Raw genomic sequence first — 19911 nt, forward strand, 5'->3', positions numbered from 1 at the left:
TGAGCCCCAAATTGAATATGGCCTTAAAATAAAGGCCCCTAAATTTGAAGTAAGGCCTCAAGGCCCAACCTTTTTCACAATATATTTTTCACCAAAAATTAACTTTTTAATTTTTCATTAAAAAAATATTTTTTTATTTTTAATAAATAAATTATTTTTTATTTTTTTTTAAAACCGATTTTTTTTTATTTTCACAAAATTTAAATTTTCTATATTTTTGAAAAAAAATCGTTCTTTTACCGGAAAATTGACTTGTATTTTCTTTAAAAAATCGAGATTTTGTCGAAAAAGTCAATTTTTCTATTTTTGACGAAAAATCGATTTCTTTTCAGAAAAAGTCGATTTTTTATATTTTCCAAAAAATTGGTTTTTTCGGAAAAATCGACTTTTGAAATTTTCGAAAAAAAATGTTTTTTTGTCGGAAAATCGACTTCTTGTATTTTCGACAAAAATTGATTTTTTTCCGAAAAAGTCGACTTTTTATATTTTTGACAAAAAATCGATTTTTTTCGAAAAAGTCGACTTTTTATATTTTCGATAAAAATTCACTTTTTTTTTTCAAAAAAATCAACTTTTTATATTTCCGTAAAAAAATCGGGATTTTGCCAAAAAAGTCAACTTTTGTATTTTTGACGAAAACTCGATTTTTGTTCAGAAAAAGTCGATTTTTTATATTTTCAAAAAAATCAGTTTTTTCGGAAAAATCGATTTTTTAAATTTTCAAAAAAAAATATTTTTTTGTCGGTAAATCGACTTCTTGTATTTTCGACAAAAAATGTTTTTTTCCGAAAAATTCGACTTTTGATATTTTCAATAAAAATTCTGTTTTTTTCCAAAAAAAGCCAATTTTTTATATTTTCGATTAAAAAATTGTTTTTTTTCTCCAGAAAAGTCGAGTTTTTTACAGTTTCGAAAAAAATTAATTTTTTTCCGGAAAAGTCAACTTTTTTCTTTTTTGAAAAAAATCGATTTTTCGATTAAAAAATATTTTTTTGAAAAAAATATCTTTTTGTATTTTCGAAAAAAATCGATTTTTTTCCAGAAAAAGTCGACTTTTTTATTTTTGAAAAAAAAAACGGTTATTTTTTTCGAAAAAGTCAATTTTTATGTTTTCGACAAAAAATCCATTTTTTCCCCAAAAATATCTATTTCAAACTATTTAGTTTCAAACAAATTATAATTTGGGGCCCTTACTTAGGCCCCATAAAAAGTAAAAATATAAGGGGGCTTTGAAATATAGGGCCAAAGAATTATTTATATTGTAAAGGGCCTAAAAAAGAAGGGCCTTATAGGGGCCTATTTGTTAGGGCTTTACAATTTTGGGCTTTTTTTACCCCTCTATACATATGTGATTTTGAAAAAATCCATGTGATTCCCAAATAATATATTTAGGAATGAGTTGGAAGCTTAATGCAGAGAAGCAGAATGGTGAGGTTGCTAAGATCCAAATCAAGATGATATAATTGCATACAAATAAAAAACTAATTAACATGTGAGCAACATAAGTAATATTCTTGTCTTCTTTAATTAGATGCTTAGCTTGCTTATATATATGAAGCAAAAAGTCAACAAAAACTAAAATTTTAAAACAAACTCATCATCGAATCTTATAACCTTATAAGCTTTTCTGTAGTGGAAAAAACATATTAACTCAGGTGGAAAAGCTTGTGGGTAACACTTTACACAGAAGCACATACAGACTTAGCATAACAATAACATATAGAAGCTGTAACACCCGAGGCCGAAGAAGGCGATGGGTGGTTGCACCGCATGTAACACCTGAGACCGAAGAGGGCAAGGGTGGTCGCCACATCGGAATGAGAGGGATCCTGATGCTGTGCAGGTATGGGACTGCATGGTTGAAAAAAAGCTTATAAGGATTGATGAGTACTACCTATACCAACAAGATGAATCTTCTTTTCGGTAGTCTGTTCCATAAGAACTCCATAGTTAAGTGAGTGAGGTCAAAGCATGCTGAAAAGACCCGTGTTGGTTTGTGGGGTCAGTCGATCATCCCGAAAGCAGTATGAGGCGTTACAGAAGCACAAGAGATTTTACGGAAGTATATTTTTGGATTTTCTCTGAAAGTGTATTTTCGGATTTTTTTCCCTCATTTATTAATGAATTTAGGGCGAGTCTCAATTAAGACGTGTTTTCTTGTGAAAAAGATGCATTCAAAAATATATTTTTGAAATTTGAGGGGCATTTTCGGATTTTTATAGGGCGTTTCCACCCTATATGATGCATTAAGAGATTCTCTGAACGAAAATGTCAACTTATCAAATCTTCTAATTATTGGTAGAAGTAATTGGTAATGATGTCGTGCATCAATGAAAGCAATATTTGGAGTTCAAGAAGTGTTTAAAGTGGTTTATACAATGTGTATGAAGATTCGGGTAACAATCCAACATAAGCACAAATAACAACTTTCACTACTACAAATAATACATTTCATGACAAAATTTCCATTTCACCCAACAAAAAACCGTGGTATAAGCAAATACGCGTCATGTTTTATTTATTAAAAAAATAAATATCATCTATTCTCACGGTTTTTGAATACAACCAATGGGAAAATATTTCAGGATATACTTCGAATCCTAGCAAATACAGATCTTTCTTTTCTTTTTATTTTAATTTTTATTTGTAAATTAAATGATATATTCCTTCGGTTTTGTGATAACCGAAAGATTAGATAATCAAATTTTACTATAATTTGTTCGCTTTTTGGTGAAAGCATTTGCCATGAAAACATTGATAATGAAATCTTTAAACATATCTTTGGGATGGATTGTAAGTGTAGAAAAAATTTTCCTAAGATTGGTTTTCTTATAAAATAACTTATCTTTTAACTTTATATTATGTATCTAACTTTTAATGTTATGTATCTAACTTTATATTAGAAATTGAATGCATGCAAAATCATTGAACTTGAAAGAATACGCATAACGGGTATACTAAAAATATGGATAGTAGCAAATATTTGTTGTTCTCCAAGAATAACAATGATTATGATGAATCAAATTTGTCAAAATTTGAATTTGTAGTTCTACATCAGTAAGAAATTTAATATTTTAATAAAAAAATTGATAATTATGAACAATGCAATTTAATATTTTGCGTAAACATTGTAATTTGTATTTAAAAACTTTTTCTCCTTCATTTTTGACAGAAACCGAGAGGTATGTGGCGCTATGGATGAAAGATATTCTTTGTATTTTTTAAGTTTTAAAAGAAACACATTTTACTTCGGTTTGGAGTCATAACCGAAGAGAAACAATAGCGTGTTTATTGAGTTTTTTCACCATCCTTAAATAAATCTTTGTTGTCCATTTAGTGAGAATCAACGCTTAAGACACGACCATTAATAATTACGTGAAACCTAAAATACATTCATATTATAAAAGGATTTTGAATATCAAAAAATGATAAAGAAATTAAGCATTTGACATGAAAACATTGAAATTTAAAGAAGTTTGGAAAAATTCGATGGATTACAAGAGCTGAAAAATATTTAGGTTCAAGGTTTATGTTCTCAAATAATCATATAAATGAATATTTATTTTATTTATCTAACTTTTTTTTTATTTTATCTCGGAAACAAATGCATGAAAAAGCCATTGAAAATATATTTGGATCCAACATTTATCTTTTCCAAGATTCAAAGAAATGAAGATCCATCATCTGATTCAAAATTAACTATCTGTAATTACTTTAATATTCTTTGTAAACAATGTAATATTCTGTATAAATTAAAACTATAATTTGTAAACAAATTAATTTATTGATATTATATGTATTGTTTTCCTCTCGGTTTTGGTCATAAACCGAGAGTTATGTGGCACTATTTTTGAAAGTATAAAAAAGTTATTGCTCACTACTACAAATAATATATTTCATAACAAAGCTTTCACCTTACCCAACAAAAACCGAGGTATAATGCCAAGACGCGCCATATTTTATTCTTTTAAAAATAAATATAGCCTATTCTCTTAATTTCTGAATAAAATAGAGGGGAAAAAGAATTCAGGACATGCTTCGATTCCCAACAAATACAGTTTATGTTTTTATTTCTTTAAAAGTGGTGCATTTCTTTTTATTTTATTTTTATTTGTAAATTAAACGATCTACTCCTCCGGTTTCTGTAATAACCGAGGGATTAGATAATCAAATTCTACTATAAAAGCACCCGTTAATAAAGTTTTATCCTAAACCTAACTTATATGTAGCCCTCCAACTCGTATGCATCATTCTTTGGGATGAATTGCAAGATAGAAAAAATCTCTAATATTCTGTGTTGTATGTTGTTCTCCTCATCAATTGTTCTGGGTATACAACAAAATCTGAATAACGATTTGTCGTTGTACAAGAATAATAGTGAAATGATGAAACATATTTGTCAAAAATCGAGATTTATTGCAAGCAATGTATTTTATTATTTTGTGTAAACAATGTAATTTTTAAAAAAATTATTTCCGCTCGATTTTTAACAAAAACGGAGAGATATGTGGTGTTTTGGATGAAACCTATTTTATTGTATTTTTTTACCTCGCTTTTGAGTCACAGTCGAGGAAAAATATAAGCGTGTTTATTAAGTTTCTTCAATGTCCTTAAACCAATTTTTGTTTTCTATTTAATGACTATCAACGTTCAAGACACCGTCATTAGTGATCCGTGTGAAGCAAAAAGACATTCATTAAAAGATTCAAAATCTTAGAGGTATTTAAAAGGTTAAAAAAAAAATTATTTATTTTTTGCTAAAGGAAAGCTTGGCATGGAAGGAACTGTAATGAGAATCTTCTAAGAATATTTGGGTCATTGTGTCTCAAACATATACCTAACGTTAGAAGACACAATTTAGAAGATAAAAAAATGCAAGCATGATACTAGAGGGTATTATCCCATACAATTCAATAACTAATAAAGTGTCAACGATCATGGAATTGGGAGAGTACACAAAAAGGTAGTAAGACACAAAATCAAGTTACTATACAACCTAATCAAAGTGAATATTCAGATGATCCTAGAGAAGAAGTTGAGGCAATAAACATTGATATAGAGTATGTAGTACAAATCAAAACACAAAGGTTAAGACAATTGCCTAATAGTTTTACATTGTTACTTACTTCCTAATAGTGAAGTTATTGACGACGATGATCTCATCCACTTTGCATTACTAGCTGATGTAGCCATGAAAAATGAAGTGTGGAAAAAGATCATATTAGAATAATTAAAAGCCATTGAAAATAACGAGACATGCAAATTTGGTAGAGCTACCAAAGAAAACAAGAATACAATTGACGTTAAGTGGATCACTCAGATATAATTGATGTAAGGGTGCGTTTGGATTGAAGCGGATATAATTGATTTTAATATAATTGAATTTGATAAAATTAATTTTTATAAAATTGAGTTTATCAAAATTAAATTATGTTTGTATATATTTATGTAAAAGTGAGTTAAATAATAAATTGCGACTAAAGTCCGGTTCGGGGAATCAGCTCTGGCATCAAGTCGGTCAAGTCCACTTTTGATCGCAGTTGCGGGGATTGAACCGTGGTTCGACCTACTAATTAGTCTAGCGTCAATCACCACTGGACCAACTAACGATTGATAAATGTTTGCTCCTTTGGTTAAACATGAAACTATTAGATTTATGGTAGCTCTAGCTAGTAATAAAAACTTATTCCTTCCATTTCTATGTGAAAGCATGTCCAAGAAAAGTATAAACTCCTGCTTTATTTGTCACAGCCCTTTTTTTATACTTTGAAAAATCAAAATAAATGGGAATGGAAATTCTACTTTGAATTTTATGACCTCTGTGTTCCCACTAATATAAACACAGCTCACACTTCCGTTATCAAATTGTAAACACATTTTAAATTTTATTTTTTATCAAAAATTTTATTTTTAAATATAATCATTTTAAAATATCTATTTAATATTATTTTAATTGGATGAATGTATATCATCTTATTAAAATTTATCTTTATTTTTGATCTAACACAAAAAGTAATTTTAATATTTCTGCATTGCATGTTGAGTCAGACTATAAAACTTTGTTTTGTTTTTAATGATTGTTTTCTAGTGGATAATAAAATTAATTTATTCAAATTAGTCGGCCTACCTTAAAAAAATTCAAATATATTTTTATTGAGCTCATGAACTCTAAAATAAATGTAACAAACTTTTATTAATATTTTAATAATTTTTATAAATATAACTTAGATTATTATTTTCGGTTCCATTTATAAAAAAAAAAATTAAATAAATTAAATAATTAATATAACCGAACAATATATAAATCTATACATTATATTAGTTATTCGATAAATCTAAAAAATACATTTTTTTTAATAAAAAAGAGTATAACAAGAGTGCACATTTCCTAAATTGTAGAATTTAAAGTCCAAGTCTCACCAATTTTCTCCATCTATGTGTTGTGTACTTGACCATAGAAGTGGCCAAATCCAAAAGCCATTAGTTTATTTTTGATCTTACATCACAACATGTGCGACAAGTCAACAGTTTTACTATGATTATCACATCCTCTTTTCCAACTCATCAAACTCCACCATTCTATAAATAAACCAAACCCACCTTTAGTTTACTTCATCACATTTCATTATTGTCTTGGTAGCTGAATGATCCTTCCTTGAGTTACCAACTTTAAGGTAAGAGATTCACTTTTTTTATGTTTTGATTCTTGGATCTTTCTTAGATTCCAATAGTTGTTTGCAAACAAAAAGATGTTATTTTCTTTTTCATTCAATTGTGTTCTATTTTGATATTTATTGCATGTGTTTATTGTCAATACATTAGAGGAATACTATTCTGAATTCTTATTCTTAACTTTTGTTGTTTGGTTTTTTCAATTTATTTGTTTCTTGGTTGGCCAGTGTGTACAAGTTTTGAGTTGCAATGGAAGAAGATGATGTTTACTCAAAAGATGGGACTGTTGATTATCTTGGAAATCCGGCTAATAGAAAGAAAACCGGAACCTGGAAAGCCTGCCCCTTTATCTTAGGTAATTCTGCTGTTTCTACATACTCAAGCTTTAGTATCTGGTATATATACGGTTTGTTTGGATTGACTTATTTGAGCTTATTTATTTGTATAAACACTTTTGATACCGTTTGAGAGAGCTATGTGAATAGCTTATGGCACGACCGATGAATGTATGTTTGGTTCTGCGGTGAAAAAATTGATTTTAAGTGAATTGATTCCGGTTATAAGTGAGTTGAAGGTAAAATGATGTATGTTTGAATAAATGTCTGAAAAAATGAGTTGAGCAATAAATTTCTGTGTAAATATCATGTTTAGACCCAAAAGCTACAAATTGTAGCTTCAAGTAGAATCAATTCTAGAAAATATAATCAATTCTACTAACAAAACCAAACATGTCATAATCAATTCGACACATCCAGAATTAATTTTGCGTCTTAAATGTGAAACCGAACATATACCGAGTGTTTTCAGCTTATTTCTCATAATTGTGTGAAAACTTATGAAAATAGTTCGACTTTATTTCTTTCGATAAGCGTTTAATTAAGATGTTTATTCAAATCGGCCATGATGTAGTATGTTATGCTTATGATTTCAAGCTTGAATTTATATACAGGAAATGAATGTTGTGAAAGATTAGCTTATTATGGGATGAGCACAAATTTGGTGCTATATTTCAAGGAGAGGTTGCATCAACACAGTGCCACTGCTTCAAAGAATGTCTCTAATTGGGGAGGAACATGCTACATCACACCATTAATTGGAGCTTTTGTGGCTGATTCCTATCTTGGAAGATACTGGACTATTGCCAGTTTTTCAATAATCTATGTTATTGTGAGTATAATCACTTCATTGTATACTTGATTATTAGCTTTTTCAATAATCTAAATGGTATTCGACTATTCGTGTTTTTTTATCAGGGAATGACGTTATTGACATTATCTGCGTCGGTTTCTGGCATAAAACCAACATGTCACGGAAAAGAAAATTGTCATGCTACAGATCTACAAAGTATAGTGTGCTTCGTCGCACTTTACCTTATAGCTCTTGGCACTGGTGGAATCAAGCCATGTGTTTCATCCTACGGAGCTGATCAGTTCGACGATGCTGACGAGAAGGAGAAGGAGCACAAGAGTTCTTTCTTCAATTGGTTCTATTTCTCAATCAACATTGGAGCTCTCATTGCGTCTTCTTTATTGGTTTGGATTCAAGATAACGTTGGTTGGGGATGGGGATTTGGCATTCCAGCCGTTGCTATGGCAATTGCCGTGGTGAGTTTCTTTTCTGGAACGAAATTGTATAGGAATCAGAAGCCTGGAGGAAGCGCGCTCACTCGTATCGTTCAGGTGGTAGTTGCATCCATAAGAAAATGCCATGTTGAAGCACCTTCTGATAAGTCTCTTTTATATGAGATTGCTGACACAGAATCTGCTATCAAAGGAAGCCGCAAACTCGACCATACAAACGAGTTGAGGTAAAAGCAAATACAAAAAAAATAAAAAATAATCCGAGACGACAAATTCAACATTAGCCCGTGTTTGAAATCGTAAAAAAGAACAATATGTTATTATCTTGTTTAATATTTTTCGTCTTCTTATTGTCTGTAACAGATTCTTCGACAAAGCAGCGGTGCTAGAACAATCGGATAATCTAAAGGACTCGATAAACCCGTGGAGACTTTGCACGGTAACGCAAGTGGAAGAGTTTAAATCCATTTTAAGATTGCTTCCTGTATGGGCCACCGGCATCATATTCGCAACTGTGTATGGTCAAATGAGCACATTATTTGTCTTACAAGGAGCTACCATGAACACTCATGTTGGCAACTCTAGCTTCAAAATCCCACCAGCTTCACTCTCTATCTTCGACACCGTCAGCGTCATATTCTGGGTCCCGGTCTACGACCGAATCATCGTACCACTCACAAGAAAGTTCACCGGCCACAAAAACGGCCTAACTCAGCTCCAACGAATGGGAGTCGGACTCTTCATATCCATATTTTCAATGGTAGCCGCAGCGATTCTGGAGGTCATACGACTTAAGACTGTAAGAAGACACAATTACTATGACCTCGAGGAGATACCAATGACAATCTTTTGGCAGGTTCCTCAGTATTTCCTCATAGGTTGTGCGGAAGTGTTCATGTTCATCGGTCAATTGGAGTTTTTCTACGAACAAGCTCCCGATGCTATGAGGAGTTTGTGTTCTGCTCTTTCGCTACTAACAGTTGCGCTTGGACAGTACTTGAGTTCTCTGCTTGTGACGATTGTGACGAATATCAGTACGAAGAATGGAAAAGTTGGATGGATACCGGATAATTTGAATTATGGTCACATTGATTATTTCTTTTGGTTATTGGCAGTGCTAAGTGTGCTCAATTTGATAGTGTATCTTTGGGTGGCTAGGTTGTATACTTATAAGAAAACAGTGGGAACTCTTCGCTGAAAAATGTGCTGAGTTTTATAATGGAAGTTTCATTAGTACAAAGGAAGATTCCTTTATAAGTCTTGTATTCATTGCAATATCTTATACAAATTAATCACAATATCAGATTTAGCTTTGAAAATCCATTCCAATTGTTTTGTAGCTTGATTTTTTTGGGTCATATAGTCTAGTGGTTGAAATTTACCTTTTAAAGATGAATAAGTGAAATATTGCGGGTTTAAATCAGCACCTCTGCATTTGATTTTTTACATAGCTATCAATTGAGTTGACTTAACGGGACAAGTAGTTTTGTAGCTTTAAAGAGTTATCAAAGGCTTACTAGATTTCCTAATCCTTTAGTTAATGTTTTAAACTCTAGGCATTCATCAACATTTGTAGCACATATACTGAATGGATTCAAATTGGTTTTAGGAGAAGAGAGTTAGGGTTTATGAATCTTGTTGGAAGGGAAGTAAAATTGTTTAAGAGAAAATGCCAATTTCAAGGCATTGGATTCCAAACTCCACTCAAAGGATTTAGTAAGGTGTGTCAGATCAGCATATACTAAGTTGAGTTCTTTGTTGTTGTTTTGTTATTTATTTATTTTTTTGGAATTTAGCTGAAATAACATAAAGTTATGAAACTTGCTATATAATCTCGGACGATTGTATCTAACTTATCAATACTAACTTATCAATACTAGCGTTTGCAAGTTTAGCTAAGACTTGTGGGTATTCTTTTGTCCTATTTATAAGACTGGGTATTTATTTGCAAATTTAGACAAGATTTGTTGGTATTCTTTTGTCCTTTTTATAAGATTAAATGGTATTCTTTTGTCCTTTTTATAATATTATAAGATTAATTACTTGAATTTGTTTTTTTTTTTGTCCTTTTTATAATATTATAAGACTAATTATTTGGATTTGTTTGAATGAGTTTTAGTTTTTAAAACTATTTTGTAAATCAAATTTGAAAAACAGTTTTGAAGGTAAAATAAAAGAAGGGCTAAATATGCTTCAAGTCCCTATAAAATTACCAAAAATTACTTTTAGTCCCTATAAAAAAATGTCGATTTTTAGTCCCTATAAAATTAGTTTTGCACTCACTTTTAGTCCCTGTAGAGGGACTAAAAGTGAGTGCAAAACTAATTTTATAGGGACTAAAAGTCGACTTTTTTTTATAAGGACTAAAAACCAAAATTGAGATATTTATAGGGATCAAAAACTTATTTAACCCATAAAAGAAATATGCTTGGTAATTCTATTTTTGAAACAAAATTAAATTTATTAAACTATGGTTTGATGTTACAATGGTGTTGGTTCAAACCATGACACGAAGATTAATTATCGGTACAAGTCCTAGTAGTTGAGAGAGCGGAGTCTCTCGCAAGGTTATGTGCCTTCTTCGTGTTCTCACTTCTCCCTATGTGGCTAAACATAACATTCTTGAAACCTTTCACTTTCTTCGTAATCTGGTTGCACACCATCCCCCAATCAATTCTACGATAATCCTGATTCTTCATCGTGTTAATGATCGTATTATTATTCGCTGTGAAATGCACATGTTGGTAACCCATCTCAATCGTGCTCTCAACTGCTTTTAACATAGAAACCGCTTCCACCGACCTTGCGCTGTTTCCATCTTTTCATGTTCTGAGAGATTTTGTGGATAATTGTTCCATCCATATTACCATAGATGGCTCCAAGACCATGTGAGTGCAATATCATCTCTTAGATGTTTTGAATGATATCAAAACTATGTAATAAGTAGTATTTGTACATTGAATTTTATCTCTCTATGTCTAGGTTGCACTTTCATCTTAGGACACTTATAGAACAAGTCAAAAGCATTTGGACAAGTAAAAAATGTCAAAAAGATGCATTTTCATGAATGAAAAATTATGTTTGGAGTATACTCAACCGTGTTAGGAGTCGACTCCCTCTGAAGCATATTGAAAATAATTGTTTCTGCCAAAAATGGGTCGATACATAGGGCATTTGAGTCGACGCACAATACTAAGGAGTCGACTCCCTCGAGTTGTGGGTCGACTCCCACTGAAAGTATTTTTGAAACAAAGTCTCTATCCATAATGAGTCGAGACACGTCACGAATGAGTCAACTTTCTCGAGTTGTGGATCAACTCCTTCTATTGCGTTTTTCAATTAAAATGTTTCTGCCTTTTGGAAGTCGACTCCCTCATCGTATGTGTCGACTCCCTCTGTTCAAAAATGTCCAAATTTATAATTTTGCAATTCTGGTTTTTCTGTTTCATTATATAGTCATTCATGATCATTTATAAACAATCGAAACTAGAAATATAAAAAGCATTGCTCATCATCTTCAACCTCTCTATGCATAAATACAACAATTACACATAATAATTTTTGTTGGGCGTCATCTAAATTTAGGTTGATAAGGTCCAATCTAGGATTGTTGTAATCAAAATTGGGTTGAGAATTCTTTGGGGGTTTCAAGATAAATCCATTTGGGGTTTTCTCCCAAGATCAATGATTGATTTGGGAGTTTTTCACAAGATTGCGAAATTTGGATTCAGCCGAGTGAAAGCTTTGAAGAAAGACGTTTATGTCAAAGGAGTAACAATAATCGGACGATCACTTTGGTAGTCATGGGTCACGATACATTCACAATTTGGATTCAACCGAGTGAAGGCTTTGAAGAATAGAGGTTCTGTCAAAGGAGTAATAGTAACCGGAGGATCAAATTGGAAGTATCGTGTTATTTGATCGAGTTTAAGATCAAGGGAAGAGAAAAAGATAGAATCAACATCAACCATAGGGTTTGGGGGGTTGGATTTCTACTTTTCCTCTTGTAAACTACATTTGCAAAGATTATTTGTCATTATCTCAACTCCTTTAGAATTGGGGGAAGACGTACTCATAGCAAGGCTAATTGGGGAATTGCCTAAACAAATCCTTGTATTTCTCTCTCTCTCTCTCTCTCTCTCTCTCTCTCATGTTTACTTGCAAATTGTGAAATCATTGATTGTGCAATTGATACATAAAGATAATTTCTTTTTCTAATACTTTAAACTGTTTTGTTGAGTTGATTGCAATCTAAGTGATTGTAATTGATGAGAAGCAGTCTCAATCAAATCCTCGGAGAAGGGACAAGAAAGCATACTAGTGTCAAATAACACCTGTCTTTTAAACATGTTTGCCCTAAAAAGGAATATATCCTACAATAACTTCCAGGAGAAATCCAAGATCTTAGACGTAGTCCAACTACTCCAAATAAAGGAAATGGAATGACTGTGAAGTTAAAGCAGGGCCATAAAAGAAGTCAAGCTTTCTCTCTCTAGAAAAAGTAAGCGGAGGCCACTGAAAAAGTATCATCTCTATAATGCTTCGAAATCCACTTATCTCTATCTAGGGTAAGGATAACATCTCTAATCAAGGCATGAAACTCATCAAGAATATGCACCTCTCTAAGGTAGAATAGTCTCCTCCATCTAAGGTCTTAGGCCAAGATCCCGTTGATAACATTTCCTATCTTGCCCTCATCCCTTTTGGATGAAGAGAATTGGAGAACAAATCAGAAAACTTAGACTTTAAGGGGATGCTCCCTAACGAAGGATCCTCCCAAAAGGAAGTATGAAAACCTGACTCCACTTTCCTAGCAATGTGTTTAGAAAACCAATCTATGCTACACTTCTTTTTAGTCCCAATGAGAGATATATCTTTCCACCAAGACATGAAGAACGGATACCCTTATCCATACCTCCATTATGAGAGGAGATAGAATTATCTTCATATCTAGCTATCAGAATATCTCTATATAGCTCTTAATTTTCTACAAGCAACCTTTATCTTCACTTCGTCAGCATGACATAATTAACAAGTCGAAGATCCCTCACTCGTACCCCTTAATTTTAGGCTTACACATTTTCCCACTTCACCCAAATAATGTTAGACACATTCAACACCCCTGGCTCCAAAGAAACCTGCTTTATAAATTAAGAATCTTCTTTTAAATTATAATAGCCATTTTTAAGAAAGACAATAAAAAAATAAAAAAAATATTATACATTGAATTAAGGAGAACTACTCTACCCATATATATATATATATATATATATATATATATATATATATATATATATATATATATATATATATATATATATATATATATATTTATATATATATATATATGGGTAGAGTAGTTCTCCTTAATTCAATGTATAATATTTTTTTTATTGTCTTTCTTAAAATTGGCTATTATAGTTTAAAAGAAGATTCTTTTATATATATATATATATATATATATATATATATATATATATATATATATATATATATATATATATATATATATATATATATATATATATATATATATATTCAATTTTTTATAAGCAAAATTAACTTTCACTACCATTGAATCAAACTCATACTTTATAATTATGTGTCTTGATTTTATTTATTTTGTTATTTATAATTTATTTTTTTAAGTAGTTTCATTATTAGAATTTCACCGATTAAAAGTAGATAAATGAAATATCATGACTTCGAATTTATATCTTTAAAGTTTGTAACGACTCTTTTGGACAAGTTTCAATAAATATTTAGTTTCTTTAAAAAAATAATCAAACTCGTCCTTAATAATCACGTGTCTGGATTTTATTTATTTAATTATTTATATATTATTTTTTTCTAATAGTTTAGTAATTAGAATTTAACTTCTAAAAGATAGATAAATAGAACGTCGTGGATCGAAACATATATTTTTAGAATCAGAGGGGTGAGAATAAATTGGGTCGAATTAAACTTTGTCAAATCTGAGCCTGATCCGTTAAAAATTTTAAAGTTTAAGTCTGTGGCCTATCATAGACTTATTTTTATACTTGAGTCTAACTTTTTCAAAATACTGATTGACCTATTAACATACATAAAAGTCTATTTTATTTGAACATTTGTAAACGAAGGATTCAACTAATGTTTAAATAGAATAATAAATTAAAAGTTCAACGAGACTAAATACTTATTTGTATTCATTTATTCAAATTTACCTATCAAGATAAGTTTTATTATACCATTTATTTGAGAGAATTTATGAAAACAAGTTATGATATTGTTCATAAATTTTCTTTCAACTTATTTAAAAAAGTTCTTCAACATAATTAAACTTTATTTTCTATGTTAATTTAAAATACTAAAATACTATAATAATAACAAATATATTTATATTTTTTTAAATAGGTCGATTTCATAATTTGACTATTGGTAATTTAAATTTCTAGGTTCACATAATGCACATAAGCCGAATAATCGCTTATTATCCCTTATGATTGTTTGCCTATATCCAAGTTTTCGGCAACTTATGCAAAAACAATCGCTTATTCTCCCTTTTGATTTTGAAGCTTATCATAAATAAAATAATCTCTTCCTTCATAAACTAACACTCTCGTCAAATTCGCGCTTTCAAAATGTTTCCCAAGCGTTTTAAGGACACCAAAACAGGTAACTTTCTATGTGCATTCAAACTTGCTCACCAACTGTTCGATAAAATGTTTCCCACAAAAACCTATCCTTAAATTTTTCTCTACTCTATTGTATTTATGTTCTTATTTTCCAATGCAGGTTTTCATATGTTGAGTTCAATTCATGCAAAAAGATACATGAATAAAATCGGGGTAGAAAGCGAAGACTACTACTTCTATAAACAAATTGGGAAGGCCTTACTTTGCACCTACACCATACTTGGTGCTTTATGGATTTACAACGATGGTTCTTCGCCAATGGAGTGGTGGAGGAAGAAGTCACCACAGCTAAAGGAGAAGCTTGAGCAAGCAAATTTGTACCCTAGTGATGTAGAATCAGTGAAGGAGTTCGTAGCAAAAGGAAAGATGATTGGAGCCAAACTAAAAGGGTTGGTTGAAAGTGATAAGGATGCATGCGGATGCGAGGAGATGCAAAGAAAGAAGGTTGATGAGGATGCTCAGAGGATGTGGTTGAAGATGAAGAATGAGGTTGTTGCGGAGCTTCGAGAGAAGGGCATCGATGTGGAGTGACTGCGTAGTGAATTTCAGTTTTACTTCTTTGGTTCATGAACTGATTTGGTGGTTATGGTTGTATAGTTTAGGAAACCTATGATTGCTACATGAGAAATAATGAACTGATAAGAATGTTGATTAATACTGAATGATTATTAACTCCTCACTCTGCTATTTTTTGTTGGTGTGAATGCTCATGTGTTTGTGTAAGTAATTTCAATTGCTGGATATTAAGCTTTTTATAGCTTTCTTATTTTCATTTTTACATAAGTCTAGCAATGAGAGTGGAACAAATGTGTCTATAATTGATGCTCTGTCTATAGATCCGAGATTTATTGCCATTTGTCTCAAAAAAACAAAAGTCCCCGTTAATCTTAAATTCTTATTAGCATCAACTTATAGTTGTTCATGCAAGCTTAGTTGTAACAAATGTTAAATATTAAGGTGTGATCGCACCTAATGCACAAAATTCCTTCTATTTAGTAAAGCAACAAGCAAGGGATGAGCTACGCAAAAGCTGCATTCACACACCTATTTCCTTGCTCGCTAACTATGCCGTCAAGCATGTTTGAGCAAGAGTGGTACTAGAATTAGTGACCTTCTGGTATCTTCTTGTGTTGCACCTTTTTTACTCGAGTATTTGGATGATATGATTAAAAAATTCTTCAAGCTTAACCAAAGGTTCTGGAAGAGATGGCAAACAGGCATACATGTTTCGTTTAGGTCCGTTCTGCAAAAGATCGCAATAAAATAGGACGGGGCCGAACAAGGTGGACATAGTTCAGTGTGAATCTAATACTCTGGCATACCCCGCAAAAAAATGAGGGTGCGATGAGCTCGTGAGCACTGCACAATTTAAACCTAAAAATGCAAAACTTTTTGTCAATATTCGCGCCCGCAAAAACGGGGTGGAAGGTACACATTAGAGGGTGTGGACCTAAAACTTTGGTCTGTCCCGTAAAAAAATGCAGGCAAAACGGGCATGCCCGGTGGATTGAGGTCGTTTTACCACTCATAGTCATCTTGGGTTCGAACTCAGCTCTGAACACGCAGCAGTGTTAAATTATCTTGACAGAGTTTTAAAGTCATCTCTGATTCGAGAAACTAGTTTATGAAATTGCGCATAGAGACCCGATTTCTAGTAAAAAAAAAAAGAAATTCTAAATATTAAGAAAATAGAGGTCCTTTTAATTACCATAAAAACATACAGAACCACGTTCACTAGAAATAGGGAACTGCTAGCATTCACTCTGCATCAAGTATTTGAATGCTAGCATTCACAATGGTAACGCAACGTTTAATAATGGAATTTAACCAACCGGTTAAACTGGTTGACCTATGAATCAATACAGCTACAGTTTGATTATTTGCAAGGTTCAGTTGCAGTTTTATCTCAATTCAAGTAATTTAATACACATATGAACCGTATCTCAAATATCTTGCTGATTTGATATTCTGTTCAACTTTTTAAAAATTGTGTTACAATCAAGTAGCTCTGAGGTAATTTAATTTACTTCATGAGTTTCGTTTCAACTTAAATAAACTTTCAAAAGATATTGTTTAGCAATCAAGTGGTCCACCGTTTAAAGGATCAAGCATTTTATAACATGTCCCTGTAAAGAAAGACATGAAAGGAAACAAGAATCCTCCAGAAAAAGATCACTGCTGTGGAATCCAATTCACTTTCTTTTCATGGTTCACTGGACAACGGATTTGCGCAATTATAATGTTTAACCAAAAGAAAAATTTCAAATTAAAGTCAACGGATGTTCTTATACATAGAGACACAACATGGTAGAAGGACTAGACAAAAGTGAAACCGCAGCCACTTTATGAGTACTCAGTCAAGTTTCAACTGTACAACGTTAACTGCTAGAAACCTGACATCATACTGGTCAAGATCTGAAGCTGATGATAATGTTTCTTGAACCTGATCAGAAAAACTTGCTATAATAAGATCTTACTACCAACAGAGATATAAAGAGTACTAGTACATGACTAAATCCAAATATTCACTCTTTTAACTTTGTCAGAATAAGTAAAATGAACCAGATTCAACAAATATAAACAAAATTTTAGTCATTATTTGATGAAATCTGAACAACTTTTGAAAACCTAACCTGCATATTTTGCATTAGAACTAGTAAAATCTAGTGTTATAGTCGTAGAATATAGACCGTGTTATAGAATATAGACCATGTTACTCTTAGCATTGTTGCAATCAGAAATTTATTATGCCAATAATATTGTGGTATCAATGTTCTATTCTGCTACAAACATATAGTGTGAACAATTGCAACCAAAATTTAACTACTTGATGATCTTTATCTAATGGAGCGAAACAACAATACTATACTATATAATTTTTCCAACCAAAAGTTACAGCTTTACAAGAAATTTCTTGCTGATGGATTCAAATCCTGCTACTTTTTCCAGACCTGCTTCGCCTATAGCTCTTCAACGGTGTCAAATAGAATCTTAACAGGCCAGTATCGACATTACTCGACGAATACCTAACACTCCGATTCCTTTGAAGCGTAAGCTCTTGTCTTCCATTCAAAACATTGCCTTTGGTTTCAGGACCTCCAAGGCCATTTACTAAACCAGACATTCTACTATGGTTTCTACAACTAACGCTATAGCTACGAATAAGCTTCTCACTAACCGATTCGCTCCCTTGTCCATTAACAACCCTCCTAAGCTTCTGCCAAGACTCGACAACCGGCTTATTAACAACATTGCCAGACGCACATTCTTCTTCTCCCAACTTATCTTCCTTTCTTCTCTGTACTAATCCCAATTTATTCCACAACTTGCCCCATTTGTGAAACTTGTTCGACCCCTTTTGATCACCTCCGAGTTCAACATCGCAAGCTTCCTTAGAAGAAGACCCTGTTGTACAATCAGAATGAACACTAACATTGTTCTTAGGATTCAGTTTAGCACCCTTCAAATCTTCTTCAGTGATCAAGACCTTTGCACCGTAGAACAACTCGGTTGTGGCCGGTGAAACCTTCGCATTAGATATCACTCTCAACTCATCAACATCTCCAATCACGATCGATTTCCTACGAGAATTTGACCTATCAAAACTTCTCCTTCTCCGATCCGAATAATAATGCTTTGTCTCATCCGAACCACCAGGATAATGCCCTCCACCAACACCACCACTTTCCAAATTCACCACCTCTTCTTCTTCTTCTCCTTCCTCTTCTTCCTCAACCAAAACCCTATCACCATTAATAGCAACCATGGGAGAAAACCTCGGACACGTCTTCCCAATCAAATAACCATCCCAAGAAGCCCGAGGCGCATCGAACGAAAACCGTGAATCATCCACAGATAACCTAGGATCAGTATCACACGATCTTCTTCCCAACGATAAACCATACTCTCCAACCTCCGATTGCGTCTCTCTAAAATTCCTTACCCTATCCTTCCCAACCTCCATGCTCGTCAAACCAACACCATTGCCGATGACAGAGCCGTCGCAAGCACCACCACCACCGCTTCTCTTCAACTTCTGCTTCCGCTTCCATTTCCTCAACCTCTTGCTGAAAACTGAAGCCGCATCCCAGAAACTCCCTCTCGAATCTCTTCCTCCATTCTTCCCGCTACGAATTTCAAGATCTATAAACTCCTTCATCGTCTTCGTCTCTTCGTCATTCTCTACCAAAACCCTAAGAGTCTCACCGCCGTCGAAATCACCAATCTCATTAACACCGATTTCAACATTCCGATTCAAAGTCTGCTTCTTCTTCTTCCTCTCATCGTCGATGTTGAAAAGGTCCGACAGCGTGCCATGTTTCAGCTCCGGTGCAGCGAGGATCTCGCAGGACCTACGGCGGGGTTCAACCGCAACGGAGGTTCGACCGCTGCCGGAGCAAGATTTGGTGCGGCGGAGTTCGGGGTCGGTGGAAGAGGACTCGATGCCGGAGAGACGTTCGGTGAGGCAGTAAGCGCAGAAACCGGTGATGGGTTTGGAAGGGTGGCGGTGACAGGTGGTTAAACGACGCGTTTTGGAAGTCATGGGTGGGAGGAAAGTGTAACAGTGGGTGAGAGCATGTTAGTTAGAGTGGAAGTGAAAGCTCAGTGAATGAAGGGACATAACATAATTAGTGTTCAGTGTTAAGGGTATAAGTGGCTCTTTTTTTCTTTCTTTCCCAATCTTATACTCCTCATATTATTAGGATTTAGGACCATACATCTCATATATCAATAATAATGTGACCCATTATCAAAATCATTTATTTGGACTCTTTTCCCAATAGGACCTACTATTTTATTGCATGCTTCTTGAGGTTTTTTTTTAATTAAATCAATAATTCATGTAACATTTTGTAAAATGTCCTTTTTGTTAATAAATTACACATTAAAAATAAAAAATATAGTGCAAAAGAGAAATGCTAAGTCAAAATCTTCATAAGAAACTAACAAATTCTAAAATAAAAAAAATCAAGTTTATGGAA

General features: G+C 32.7%; 3 protein-coding genes across 3 annotated transcripts; 2 read left to right on the plus strand and 1 right to left on the minus strand.

Moving 5' to 3' along the window:
* Window positions 1–6507: 6507 nt before the first annotated feature.
* On the plus strand, window positions 6508–9571 carry LOC131656415 (protein NRT1/ PTR FAMILY 8.1-like). The gene is made up of 5 exons (XM_058926143.1): window positions 6508–6674; window positions 6900–7027; window positions 7622–7839; window positions 7926–8479; window positions 8616–9571. The coding sequence occupies exons 2-5, from the start codon at window positions 6922–6924 to the stop codon at window positions 9448–9450; spliced, it is 1713 nt and encodes a 570-aa protein (XP_058782126.1). The 5' UTR covers window positions 6508–6674; window positions 6900–6921; the 3' UTR covers window positions 9451–9571.
* A 5150-nt stretch (window positions 9572–14721) lies between these two features.
* On the plus strand, window positions 14722–15740 carry LOC131656416 (uncharacterized). The gene is made up of 2 exons (XM_058926144.1): window positions 14722–14909; window positions 15030–15740. Exons 1-2 carry the CDS (start codon window positions 14876–14878, stop codon window positions 15458–15460), a joined length of 465 nt encoding a protein of 154 aa, XP_058782127.1. The 5' UTR covers window positions 14722–14875; the 3' UTR covers window positions 15461–15740.
* Window positions 15741–17624: 1884 nt separating this feature from the next.
* LOC131656417 (protein OCTOPUS-like) lies at window positions 17625–19624 on the minus strand. Its single transcript, XM_058926145.1, has one exon. The coding sequence runs from the start codon at window positions 19470–19472 to the stop codon at window positions 17856–17858; it is 1617 nt and encodes a 538-aa protein (XP_058782128.1). The 5' UTR covers window positions 19473–19624; the 3' UTR covers window positions 17625–17855.
* Between the last annotated feature and the right edge of the window lie 287 nt (window positions 19625–19911).

This window comes from Vicia villosa, linkage group LG3 (assembly GCF_029867415.1).
Source record: "Vicia villosa cultivar HV-30 ecotype Madison, WI linkage group LG3, Vvil1.0, whole genome shotgun sequence".
NCBI lineage: Eukaryota > Viridiplantae > Streptophyta > Magnoliopsida > Fabales > Fabaceae > Vicia > Vicia villosa.